The sequence below is a fragment of the Dreissena polymorpha genome, chromosome 12 (assembly GCF_020536995.1).
Source record: "Dreissena polymorpha isolate Duluth1 chromosome 12, UMN_Dpol_1.0, whole genome shotgun sequence".
Taxonomy (NCBI): domain Eukaryota; kingdom Metazoa; phylum Mollusca; class Bivalvia; order Myida; family Dreissenidae; genus Dreissena; species Dreissena polymorpha.
In genome coordinates, this window is record NC_068366.1 from 20,367,610 (window position 1) to 20,381,757 (window position 14,148).

Here is a 14,148-nt window from a genome sequence, read left to right on the forward strand (position 1 = left end):
GAGTCCATTTCCTGGGACTAGAACCATTACTTGGTGTCTCTGGGAGAGATCTAAAGAACGCTCCCACAGTGGGGATTTAACCCGTTACCTTATGGTCGCTATAAGGCTACAACTGTATATATTTAAGCTTGATTGCATAGAAAGCCTAAGGCTTATTTTAAATGCTCTCGAGTCCATTTCCTGGGACTAGAACCATTACTTGGTGTCTCTGGGAGAGATCTAAAGAATGCTCCCACAGTGGGGATTTAACCCGTTACCTCATGGTCGCTATAAGGCTACAACTGTATATATTTAAGCTTGATTGCATAGAAAGCCTAAGGCTTATTTTAAATGCTCTCGAGTCCATTTCCTGGGACTAGAACCAGTACTTGGTGTCTCTGGGAGAGATCTAAAGAATGCTCCCACAGTGGGGATTTAACCCGTTACCTCGTGGTCGCTATAAGGCGGACACCATATCCACTACGCCACGGCATATAACATTTAACAAGAGCGGGTGCCAACGCACGGCTGTGGGTGCAGTTCTGAATAAATGAAAGCTTGTAAGAAGTGACCCAAAAATGGGTGTGGCGTGTAGAACATATCAAGGTGCATCTACATATGAAGTTTCAAAGTTGTATGTGAAAGCAATTTGCTTTTAGAGCCTTTGTTAAGGTTTTAGCACTATGCAGACGACAGGCGGAATACGTGCTGGCTATGACAATACCTCGGGTATTCTACGAAAACAGCCGAGCTAAAAATGACATCGATGTGTTCCACCGTTTATTCTATGATTTACATACAACTAACACACTCAAACTGAACCTACACATCGAAATTTCTAGCAAACAAAAGAGTTTACTCCGTGATACATGTAAATAATGAGGAATTTTGCTTTTAACACAATATTTACTACATGGTGCTCTTCTAAATGCGTTGAAAACTGAGTATACAATAATCTTAATTTTGAACAAAAGAAAAAACTTAAAATTAAATTTACTTTACACATTTGATAGATTTATTGTTTACACATTTGTTTCATATTGTTCAATTTGTTGAATTCGTTTATTTGAAGGTTATATAATAGCCTTAATATAATGCAAATAGGCAGGAAAACACACTTATCAATTTAAATACCGGTACTACTTTAATATCAAAATATGTTTACAAATTATAAACACAGTAGCAAAATGAACAACATTAAATCAAGTAAACAGAAAATGAAAGACTTAACAGTGTTCTACATAAAGAACTTTTCAATAAATCAGTTGTCCAAATCATCATGAAGAAGTTTGTTTTTTTAAATCATAATTTGTAATGTGTGTAGCACTGAATAAAAAAAAAACTTGCACAGTTGAACTGAGGAAATTTTAAAACAAGACTATTGCCAAGCAATATATGTCCCCTACCGGCTCCACCATTGTCAGATTTTTTTGTTGTTGATGCCATAGCAACCAGAATTCTTGACATAGGAACAAAATGAAAAGACGTGCATAATCTCCATATTGCCATCTGACCATATTTCAAGTTTCATGAAAAAATATTAAGAACTTATCGCAGGATCCAGAAAAGGGTGACAGACAGACAGACTCACAGAGCGCAAACCATGAGTCCCCTCCGGTGAAACCGGTAGGGGACAATAAATTTTATTGATCATAGATGGGCTAACATTCAGCATTTATTGCTTACACAAAGAGCAAACTTAAAGATACATTTTTTTTTAAATATTTCTTAACATGCTAGGTATTTAAAACAAATGAGATTAAGATTTTACAAAAATTAAAAAAAAAATAATTACAATACAAAATAATGGTGTTTACTTTTCAGAACTCAATTCAGTGACCAAAAGATTTGTATAACAATCCCACATAAAGGGGGTGAAATACTGAGATAATTACAAAAGGAAATCACATAAACCATCAAATGCATCTGTTGAAACTGAGCAAGAAAGGATATCTAGACCAAGAGCACACCTACAAACTAAGGCATTCAACATTTTCAGGAAAAATTACCGAAGAACTCTTGTCCTGTAATATACAGCAAAAGCAACATTAAAGTATCACTAAAGAAACTGTTAGCAGTCGTAAATATTTAAGGGTCAGTCTTTGGAGAGAGTTTGTAGACTTTTTATACAAGAAACCACAATGCCTGGTTGATAATATTATGGTCTCCTTAATTAATCTGACAACCACTCAATTTAATACCTGTGAAATATGGAGAAGTGCAATAAGAATACATTACAAGCTCTGTGGATTGTATACCTACAATACTTTGTAAGTTAACTATATAGTGAGAAAAGGGGGTGGGTAATTAAATAGCAACATAAGAAATAAAGATCTCTATGGAAACATCTGCTTTGAGAAAAGGTTAAAGTTAAAAAACATGCATATTTAACTACTATAACAATACAGAATTAAACACAGATTTAGTAACGTTTTTCTTTTACAATAATTTGAAGAAAAAAATCTCTTTAAAATTCTCTAGCTGTCTGCATGAAATTGACACCGGTAAGCAAACTACAAAAAAGGGGATAAAGCGACCAAATATGACAATAGCATGCGAGGAAGTATACAATTCTGGCTGTACGTCTGTGTGTGCTCTCTACAAACCTGGGCCAGAAATCTGAACTCCAGTTTCTTTTATAAACAAAGCCACATGGTTAGTGCAAACCCAACGCTGAGTAAAATATTCACAAGGTCTCTGCATAATCAATCACACACACACAAATAACTGTACAAATTTCAAAAAAATGATATATGGTGTTTGCTTTCACTTTTTTTCTTTTGTTTTATTCATTTTTGTGTGTTGTTTGTTGCAACAAAAAGTAGAACAATCTTGAAACCAGAAACAATAAGTTTAAATTTTAAATTTATAATTAGACCTATTGAATTAATGTAAAGCATATCATATTAACTCTTTTATGCCTTGTGGACTCTCCCATCCTTCTAAATTGGATCAATTTATTTCCAAAATAAGGGATGTCAAGTATAGTTATTTCTATATTTAGAAAATTTCTTACATAAATAACTTTAAGCAAACAGTGCAGACCCTGATGAGACCCATCATGCGGCTTCTCATCTGGGTAAACGCTGTTTGCCAAGGCCTTTTTTCTGCCAGGCATAAATTGGTTAACACTATACATTAATACCTTTTGGGACAAAAAGACTAGTCAAAACATAGAATTCACTTAAGACGTGTATCGGAACAAGCACATGACACATCACATCTTAATGACACATGATTTAGGGGCCATTTACGAGTTCGTACGCAGCTGATAAACTATAGGTCAGTCACCAAATATATGTAGCTCTATAAATGCATGTATTTTTTTAAACCAATCAAGTGTCTAGATCTCAACATCCAAGCGACTCAATAAATATGCAGGCATTAATTTCAAGTGCTCAAGTAAATGCAAGTTCGGAGTCTGAACACACAAAACACAAGCAGCGCTCTTACCTTCAAGTCCGAGTGTTTCATAGAACATGGGTACGTGTTAGGCTTGTGGTAAATGTACAGGGTCCTGCAAAATAGTTTTGTAATACAATTTTATTTCATTTTACAAATTTTCCACCAAATAAGCAATGAAAATGGATATTTAAGTACCTATCAAACATGTTCTGATTTAACCCTTTCCCACGCAGAAGCAAAGTGAAATGGCTATGTGCAGCAAACAGCATAAAACCAGAACAGCCTGCAAGTAACTCGCAATCTGTTCAGGTTTTATGCTGTTTGCTGCCCATAAGTATCTAAGATTTTGAGATGAAGCCTTAAAAATTTGAATCTAGTACGAAAGGTCTTTTATTAAATATATTTTTTTAAGGGACTACAAATGTGTGAAAATACGTATCTAAGTGGTAAAGCTAGGGTTAACCCTTTGCATGCTGGGAAATTTGTGGCTGCTTAAATGTCGTCTGCTGAATTTCTAAAATTAGCATTTTCTTCGATTTTTTTCAAAAAATACTATCAGAATTGCAAACAGTTTGGATCCTGATGAGACGCCACGTTCTGTGGCGTCTCATTTGGATCCAAACTGTTTGCAAAGGCCTTTAAAAATCCGGTTCCCGCACTGAAAGGGTTAAGGTGCACAAGCATCTATTCCTACACACTTTCCATAAACATTCTCATACACTTTTCTGAAGAAACTAGAACTGAACTTGCTGTACAGGCCGAGTACCATGAAAAATGAGCAATTAACATAAACATTTCCCTCAAGCTTGTTTATGTAACAGATTAACTGCAGTTTTTGTCCTTCTTAGGAACCCACTATATATTTAAAGGACCTTAAGTTGTAGCCTAACTACTTAGGACTAAAGTACTGGTTTGTAAATGCAGTCGGACATGTGGGAGTAACATAAGTCATAATTCTGAGATGGTTGACAATGGAGCGAATAAAATATCATTCCCATAGACACTGATTAATAACAATCAAATGTACATTGAATATCATAATTAGTAAGAATGAATTCAATATGCGAGTCCATCTATACTGGAAAATACGCTTTAGATACAAACACAAATATATACCTATAATAAATGGAGTCTCATCTCAAAGATTTTTTACCACAAGATTATAATTTGTTAATGGAAAAAGACAACTATGGTTTGACAAATAAAAAGTAGAAGCTCTTTCAATCAACTCGAAACAAAACCCCTGCACTGAAACGGACTTTCAGGAAAAATAACTTTTGGAGTCTTATCATGTCGCAATCATCCACCGAAGATAAATCAAATATAACTAAACAGAAACTTGAACAACCAGTCAACCAGCACCATCACCTACTTGAAACATCTGCAGAATTCCTCAAAATCCATCCACTTCTTCTTGGTCTTCTGAGCGGCGGCATCTTCCAGAGCAGTCTCCATGGCAACCTCCCCCTGGGAAGTGTCTCCTGCGCCTGGTTCCGCGTTCTCAGGGGGCGGGGCCAACCCTCCGGCCTGGTCCCCGGTCCCTGGGGTCTCCAGCTGGGCATGTACGGGGAGACTCGTGCCAGACTTCTCTGTACATGAGATCAGGTGTTTTTTCAAATAAAATCTTTATAGCACAGGCTAACAAGGGACAATACTTTACCCTTTAATGATATTTTTGTTTTAGCAAAATCTAGTTTGCACAGAAAGTGTCATCCCAGATTAGCCTATGCAGACTGCTCAGTCTAATCTAGGACTACACTTTACCCACATGCATCAAAGTCCTGTATCACAGAGAGAGGCTCATATATATTTATTACTTTTCAGAAATGATTATGATATTGATAACTTTATATTTCCCAGGTAATACTATAACCTATAAAATGTTGAGTTCATAACTTAAAGCACTTTGGTATTATTTGCCTCCAAATAGTTACATACATTGCAGTACTTAATTCATTTTTAGTTTTCAGATTTCAATTTTTTGTTTGTTTGCCCATGACACTTGACAGATGAAGGGCCTGTAGAGGATGCTCCATATTTTCCAACACATTCAAATCACAAAAACTTGGGAATTAAGTAAAGATCAAGGCTTGAGAAAACATACTTCAGTTTTTGCAGGAATATTGGGTACCAATATTAGACAACAGGTTATAATTAATGATGTAATAATGAGCAGTGCATATAAATCACAAATGAACATTAATTCACTGTTCAAAAAGTGCAGTCTTAAGAGTTCTTTATTCTTAAATGTACTAAAGTTTTCTACTTACAACAGGTTGGTGAACACAAACATTGTAAGAGTCAACGATTAAAGGAAGAATTTGGATTTAAGGAATGGGTTTAAGCTTTCCTTAAACAGCCTTGTGATATATCTTAGATAAAATTACCTGGTGTTTTCTCAACAGTCTTGGTTTTATCTGTGGCAGCCCCGTCTCTCGAGCTCTCGCGTGACGTGGGCTTGTTTGAAAGCGATGAGCGTGACCTCTCCTTCTCTTTAGCGTCCTTACCCCCGCTGGAGCTCAGCCCCTTGCTGCTACCCTTGCGTTCAGGCTTAGGGGACGACTGGAAATAAATGGAGAGAATATTTAGTAAACATCTGAACAAATAGTTTCTGAGCACCTCAATATCCTTACCAATTGCCAGGCAACTCCTATTTTCAAATGCAAATTGTAATTTGAACATTATTGTTCTTGGAAAAAGGGGCTTGGTGCATGAATGTTAAGTGTTTTCCAAGATTAGCCACTGCAGTCCCCACAGGCTAATCAGGGATGACACTTTCTGCTTTCATTCAATTTTTTCATTTAAAGGAAGTCTTTTCTAACAAAAATCCAGTTTAAGTTGAAATGGTCGTCCTTGATTAGCATGCGGGGACTACACGGGCTAATCTGGGACAATACTTTATGCACTTCCATTAAATCCCATTTTTCCTGAGTTCTTTTCATATCTTGCTTGGACCTTCTGTCTGTTTACAAATCGCCAAACAAGTCCCGTTTTCAAATGCAAATTACTAGTATTTTAACCTTCTTGACACACGTATTTTTTACCTTGAAACAATTTGTACCTATTTTACAGTGAGTAAGAAGTAACCTAATTTATAACATGACCTACGCTCCAGGATTGAAATAACGTAATGCTCAATTTTGTTTATTACACGGGTGTTATTACATTTAGTCTAGTTATTTAACTGTGAAATGACGTTATTTTTTTGAGGAAATGACTTCATTATTCCAGCGAATTTCTTCAGTTAAACTCTTTTACAATGTGAATAAATGGTGAAGAGCATAAAATAAAAAGAAAATTTGCTGGTCATGTTATAAATAGAATCTTAGATTCGTGGTCATTTTGCATTGAATTTATTAAACTCGTCATCTAAATAAAGATAAAAACTCGTCAAGCCTCGTTTTTATCTTTATCTAGATGACTTGTTTAATAAATTCAATACAAAACGACCACTCATGCAAGATCCTATATATATATATAAAAATAAAATGCTTGAAAAATGCATTAAATTGTTATCAATATGCATTACATTTTAAGCATGCTTTACAATCAAGCAACACAAATCAAATATTATTTTTTTATTAAAGATCTAAGTGATGCTTGTTATTGCAGACACTCATGATCTTGATCTGGCTGCACATCTGGTGAAGATAATTAATCTTCCTCGTGGACAGACATTCTAATCCTTTAAAATGTTCTTTGTGATGACCGCAATATGGCATTTATTACAAACTGCAGAAATATTTAAACAAACATTTTAAAGACCCTATCGCATATTCTGACTCTTGGGGGAATAGGGAGGAGGCCCTTCCATGAGGGAATGGGGCTGGGGTCCTACCATGTCTTTACTAGGGGGCAATTTAAGAACATTTAAACTTACTCAAAATAATGAATATTAAGTTACTTGACATTGATACCCTTATTGCATATAAAATACAAACAATGCTTTTAAAGTATTTCAATACTTGTGTCACTAAAATTAACTTAAATTCCAATAAAAACTAAAAATCAACAAATATATATGTTACTTTAAATTTTAATTTAAAATGATGTGTTTTTTTGTGCATTTTTCCAAGGGGGGATGGAGCCGTACATTTTGAGCATACTGTTGGAATACATTTGCCATAAAATCAAAGACCCAAAAAATTATTTTCTAGTACAAGACAACAACCTTCAAATGGATTGATCCATTAAATCAAGTTGTACTAATATAAAACAGCTGTCTAGCATTTTGTTACATGGGAATATATATTTATATATATTTACTAATAAACAAACACAGCCAACCAAAAAATATGGAACATGTCAAAGAAGTGATGAATAACGCATAACACCACATCTCATAATTTTTGTGATTTGTAAAGATTATTTGAAAGAAATTTTAAGTTTATAACTGAGAAGCAGAACTTTAAAGAGATTATTTACTGTGTTAATTTTACAAATTATTTTATACATTAACGATTATTAGTTGCTATACATTTTACCCGCCAAATAATGATATATTATTGCATGTCTTTTTGTTAACAATAAATTAGTACTTAATCCTTACTAATGCATTAGCAGAAATTGTTGCAAAAATACAAAAGTGAGGACTTTAACAGAAAAAACTTCTTTTTAATATTACATAATAAAAATTGACCATGCACAACTTAATATAGTTCACGATGCATGAACGTTCTGAGAAAGTATGTTAAACAATGTCTTAAACGTTTTTGAATATGGACCGAAAGATAGATTGATGAACATATGTCCAAGGTGAATCTGGTACACCTTTCTGCACTAAGTTGCAGGGGATAACATGATAAAAAGAGGGCCATTGGCCCTAAGGTGCTCATCAGAAACCTGAAGAAACTGAGAAGGTTGAGTTCAGAAAAATAAACGTACTTGACTAATAATATTTAATTTTTAGGCACATTTTTATATTCAAACTCAGCTGAGATATTATTAGCACAAATGTTTTGACAAAGTTTCACAAAAAATGATTTGATTTGAAATGTTACTTCTAGATGTTAACAAGCTTTTTCTTTAATTTGACCTAGTGACGTAGTTTTTTCATCTTGCATGATCCAGTTTTTACAAACTCGGCCCAACTATCATTAGGACAAATCATCTTCCCAAGTTTCATGACCAACACTTAATGTTGCCTCTAGAGTGTTAACAAGGCAAATGTTTACGATGTACGACAAACCAAAGGAAACCACAGAAGCTCAACATAAGCATGTGGTACTTAGGGGAACTAAAAAGCCTATTTTAAAAATATGTGTATAGCTAACAAAGCATAGCTATTAAATCATGAATGGCCCACTGGCGGTATGCTAGTTCTAGCCTCTGAAGGTCCCCAGTTCAAATCCTAGTAAAGGCATTATTTTTGTCAACCATTTTCCTTCATGTTATTATTGATATTATTTAAGATAAGTTTGCTTATAAATACATTTAATGAAATTGTTAAAAAAAACACTGTTTACAGATATCTTTAAAACAGGGTCAATCAAATTACAATGTTCACAGTTTTGTGAGCAAAGATTCCTAGTCTTACTAAGGCTGTCACAGGGCAATATGTACCTCTGTTTCCTTTTTACTTGCTGATTTTCGGCCAGATTTGCCTCCCTTGGACGGGGTGGTGGATGGGGTGGTCGGTTTTTCTTCAACAACCTCTACTGGGGTTAGCTAAATATACACACAACAGACATCTAGCAGGTTATGTGGTTAATATTTTTAAAAAGCAGACTGCACGACAAAGATAAACACAGCATAATATGTGTGAGCAGTATGGCCTAATGTTTATAATTATGTAGCTGTGTATTCATTTTGTACCTATGAGCCGTGCTCTGTGAGAATAGGGGCCAGCACAGACTAATCAGATAGGGACGATACTTTCTGCTTTTATGATATTTTTCGTTTAAAAAAAGTCTTGTAAGCAAAAATCCAGTTTAGGCTGAAAGTGTTGTCCTTGATTAGCCTGATTAGCACAGGTGAATTTTCGGCGACACTTTACGCACATGTATTTTAACCCCTTTTTCCCAGAGCACGGCTATGTTCCGTTGCTTATATGCAAAGATATGTTCAGGTGTGTATTTGTGTGTATTTTTCATATTGTGTATTTGAAAATCATTTTTACTACACTGATAGGTGGTTTGTCAATGTTTCAAAAGATGGACATTAATTCATTAGGTATGCTTTGTTATTGAACTCCAATTTTAAATTCTCTTTTGATGTCCACTGTTAAATTAATTAAAAAAAATCATTTGCATAAATATTATCTTATTTTGTAAATGAATTATAATAGGCATTTAATATGAAACTAGTATTTACATAGCCAGTAGAAGACTTAAGAAGTTAAATTTTTATGATTTCAAAGTCGACTTCCAAGTAGGTAATTATAGGTAAATAACAATAATGTGCACATTATTATTGTTGATCAAGTATGCAATATACATTAAAGCATGGTTTTGAATATATGGGAACTAATGTCAGCTATCGATATCATCTATGACATCTTACCATAATTTATAACAAAACCCATGTCAAAATGTGGATTATTAACATAAATACAAGCAAAACACATATACACAAATTGAAAACAAATGAACACAAATCAGTACATAAACAATGAAACTAGCCACACCTATCAAACTTCATATTTAATAACAACATCAACTATACCAATTCACACCACAAATCATATATGCATAAATTTCAACCCAAATAACAAGCCATTTCAGTAGTATTAAATGCATTAAAGTAGTTTGTAAGGCATTTAAGTAGTCATAAAATGAAATATAAACTTACATTTTCTACTTAACAAGGGTTACCTCTCTTAGTGGCTCTTCTTTTGGAGGTTCCTTGACTGGTTCCGGGGCATTCTCATCTGTTTCCTCAATGGCACCAACTGCTGTCCCAGGTCTAGACCGGGTACCGCCTCTTTCAAGGGAAGACTTTGGTCTGTGGCTAAAAATAGTTACAGAGCTATGTTTATATATACATCTTGCACACAACAAACGGTCTCAAAACATATATAATCAGCAAACACAAAGTTTTTAACATATTTAAAACTTTGCATGGTCACAGTCAACAACACAATTAAACTTTCAACACACCATTCTGTCTAAAAATATGTCCTAAATTTATCATAGGGGCTTAGAAATCCACTTCCACACATGGAAACATTTTCTTATGTTACCTTAACTTCTGAGTAGATTTAATAAAGAGATTTGGCAAAAGACATGAATTCTAAGATAATTGCGATGACATGTGGAGAATAACGAATACAACTTTGTATTTGGTTGGCACATTTAATACATTAAATTATTATTCTTTTAAACTAGTTCATGATGATTTGAACAACAGATTTCTAGTTTAAAAGTTCTTTACTAAGAACACTGTTCATTCTTTCATCAACAACATCAACACTACAAGTGGGTGGAATAGACGTCCTGTACTTAATGAAATGAAGCCACATGCCAGAGTGCGATATGAGCTGCATCAAGAGTAAATATATCTCATGCCAATTGAGGCTAGCGTATCTCCAGAAAAGCCTGTGCCATTTGCGCAGTCTGGTCAGGAGCTACACATTCTGCTACCAAGTCACAAACATTGTTTTCTGGTCTAATTAGTAAACAGAGTAGCTATTGACCAGACTGCGCACATGCAGAGGCTGGTCTGAAGCCATAACACTGGCCGCACTTAGCATTAGACCCACTTTGGCATGATGGGGCTCATATACAACAACTATTCACAAGCTTACTGATCATACACATCAACTATTCACAAGCTCACTGATCATACAAATCAACTATTCACAAGCTTACTGATCATACAAATCAACTATTCACAAGCTTACTGATCATACAAATCAACTATTCACAAGCTTACTGATCATACACATCAACTATTCACAAGCTTACTGATCATACACAACAACTATTCACAAGCTTACTGATCATACAAATCAACTATTCACAAGCTTACTGATCATACACATCAACTATTCACAAGCTTACTGATCATACACATCAACTATTCACAAGCTTACTGATCATACACATCAACTATTCACAAGCTTACTGATCATACAAATCAACTATTCACAAGCTTACGTGTCAGTGGGTATGGGCACTGGACTGACTTTGTAGTTGACAAAGGGGGAGGTAACCTCCACACACTGTATAGGCTTGGGTGGCTCAGGAGTGGCTAAAACACAAGAAGAAAATGGTTGTACTGAGAACTAAAAAAGGTTCGTTGAAATACTCTCAGTCACAATCTAAAGAATAAACATCCTATTACATTGCCTTGCTGAACTATTGGGCCTTGTTGTGAATACATTTATACATACATTGTTATTTTTGAGTCACTCTCTGGGAGAACAAGTTTTAATACATGCATGTAAAGATTCTGCAAGGGCTAATCAAGGACAACATTTTCCAACTAGATTTGATTTTTGTTTAGAAGAATCTTCCTTTAAACAAAAAAAATCCATAAAAGCGGAAAGTGTCTTCCCAGACAGGGTAATCTGGGACGTCTCTTCATGCAGATGCACTATTCCTTTCCCACTTGGAAGCAAAGTGAAAATGGCTATGTGCAAACAGCATAAAACTAGAACAGCCTGCGTGTAACTCGCAGTCTGTTCAAGTTTTATGCTGTTTGCTGCTCATCAGTATCTAAGGACTGGAAATGAAGCCTTTTAAAGTTGAATCTGGTAACTAAGGTATGTAATTAGATGTTACTTTCTGAGGGACTACAAATGCGTTAAAATACGTATCTAAGTGGTAAATGGTTAAGTTCTCTCTGAATTCAGCTCATTTACTAAGTTTCTACAGCTTATAATACACACCAATTGGTTCATCGGACGGGGTAGTCTTCTTCTTCCTGGGTCGTATGAGTTTCCAGGCAGGGATCTTCTCGGGCGGTGGAGGGGGCTCCAGGGGGCAGGACCGGGTCTGGGTCACCAGCACGGGGTGCGGGTACAGGTGGGAGAACCCGTTCTGACGCAGACGTTCACTAGCATCAGCCTGGTAAGTGCACAAAAGCCACGTTTACCATCAGGAGTTGAAAAAAAGAGATGTTTTATTTCAAGCATCATGGAAAATATTGCGTTTTAAAATTTCATTAAAATTAAAAACTAGAGAGAAAAAATTAGAATTGCTCAATGTGTCTATTTAAACAAGACTATTGTCAAGCAATATAAGTCCCCTACCGGCTCCACCATTGTCAGAAATTCCACCATTTTCAGATTTTTTTATTTTATTTGTTGCCATAGCAACCAGAATTGTTGACGTAGGAACAAAATGAAATGACGTGCATAATGTCCATATTGCCATCTATCCATGTTTCAACTTTCATGAAAAAAATATTAAGAACTTTAAAAGTTCTCGCAGGATCCAGAACACCACCATTTTCAGCAGTATTTCTAGTCTATTTGTTGCCATAGCAACCATAATTTTTAACCTAGGAACGAAATGAAATGACATGCATAATGTCCATATTGACATCTTTCCATGTTCCAAGTTTCATGAAAAAATATTAAGAACTTTTAAAGTCATTGCATTGCAGGATCCAGAAAAGTGTGACGGACAGACTGACAGACTGACAGAATGACACACAGAGCGCAAACCATTAGTCCCCTCCGGTGAAACCGGTAGGGGACTAATTATTGTTCAATTGCCCCATGAAGAAAATTTATAATTTAATATGGAAGAGTTATCTTTTGCTTTTCATTGTCTCATTTAGGACATGCTGTACAATATCAACAATTGTTTACAGTGTCCCCACAAACAAGACTTTAAGGAGAAATATTGTGCAAATTCATTCTACCCACATTTAAGAAATACCATTTTGTAACTTTACAACAAGGAAATGTAACAATCATCAAATACTTTTGAAACACAATTCCTTAACAAATAATAATAAATACCACTTTTTAACATTTTCAAGCGCATATTAGACACATAAAAATATTTCAGCTAGGTAACACTTACGCTTTCTCCCAGCACAGACACTTTCATCGGATGTTTGGGGGCGCTCCGGTATGAGGCGAATATGACGACCTCTGGGTTCTCTGGGATAGGAGCCTCATCCAGGACTTTGTCTTCTGCAAGAGATCCACTGATGATAACAACTGTGAAACAACATTACTTTAAGCCGTTTGTGGTTTTACCCTTTACCACTTAGATACATATTTTCATGCATTTGAAGTCCCATAGAAAGACCTTTCTTACTAGATTCAAGTTTTTAAGGCTTCATCTCCAAACCTTAGATACTGATGAGCAGCAAACAGCATAAAACCTGAACAGACTGCGAGTTACTCGCAGGCTGTTCAGGTTTTATGCTGTTTGCACATAGACATTTTCACTTTGCTTCTAAGTGGGAAAGGCTTAACAAATAATCCCTTTCCAGCTCAAAAACAAAGTGAAAATGGCTCAATGCAATCAGCATAAAACCACAACAGCATGTGAGTGCCTAGCAGGCTTTCAGGTTGTATTCCTGTTTGCTGCTCATTGTTATCTTAGGGATGAAAATGAACCCTTTTAAACTTGAGTCTATTAAGAAAGGTTTTTAATTTATTTGATTTTTGGGGGGAGACTACAAATGCATCAAAGTGCGAATTTGAGTGATAAAGAGTTAAACACAGTGGTCGAAATTAGCCCAAGCTGATAACACATATACTGGTAACGTGATAAAAAGGATACAAAGTAAAATTTCATTAACAACTGAATGTTTGCTAACAACAAATTAACATTGATGATCAATATATTCCACTAACAATGG

The 14,148-nt window shown here is 35.2% G+C and overlaps 1 protein-coding gene across 28 annotated transcripts in view; it reads right to left on the bottom strand.

Moving 5' to 3' along the window:
* Positions 1-14,148, bottom strand: part of LOC127853932 (androglobin-like) — a 171,806-nt gene that overhangs the window by 53,707 nt on the left and 103,951 nt on the right. For 23 of the 28 annotated variants that reach the window (XM_052388785.1, XM_052388787.1, XM_052388789.1 and 20 more), the window contains 9 exons: positions 13,359-13,471; positions 12,215-12,392; positions 11,481-11,574; positions 10,197-10,332; positions 8,947-9,051; positions 5,772-5,946; positions 4,757-4,973; positions 3,433-3,496; positions 2,586-2,612 (listed from right to left, as the gene is read on the bottom strand). In XM_052388785.1, coding sequence (XP_052244745.1) covers positions 2,586-2,612; positions 3,433-3,496; positions 4,757-4,973; positions 5,772-5,946; positions 8,947-9,051; positions 10,197-10,332; positions 11,481-11,574; positions 12,215-12,392; positions 13,359-13,471 — 1,109 coding nt within the window. Of the gene's footprint in view, positions 1-1,988; positions 2,004-2,585; positions 2,613-3,432; positions 3,497-4,756; positions 4,974-5,771; positions 5,947-8,946; positions 9,052-10,196; positions 10,333-11,480; positions 11,575-12,214; positions 12,393-13,358; positions 13,472-14,148 lie in introns of all 28 variants that reach the window. The other 5 variants (XM_052388772.1, XM_052388781.1, XM_052388776.1 and 2 more) reach the window with 3 other exon arrangements.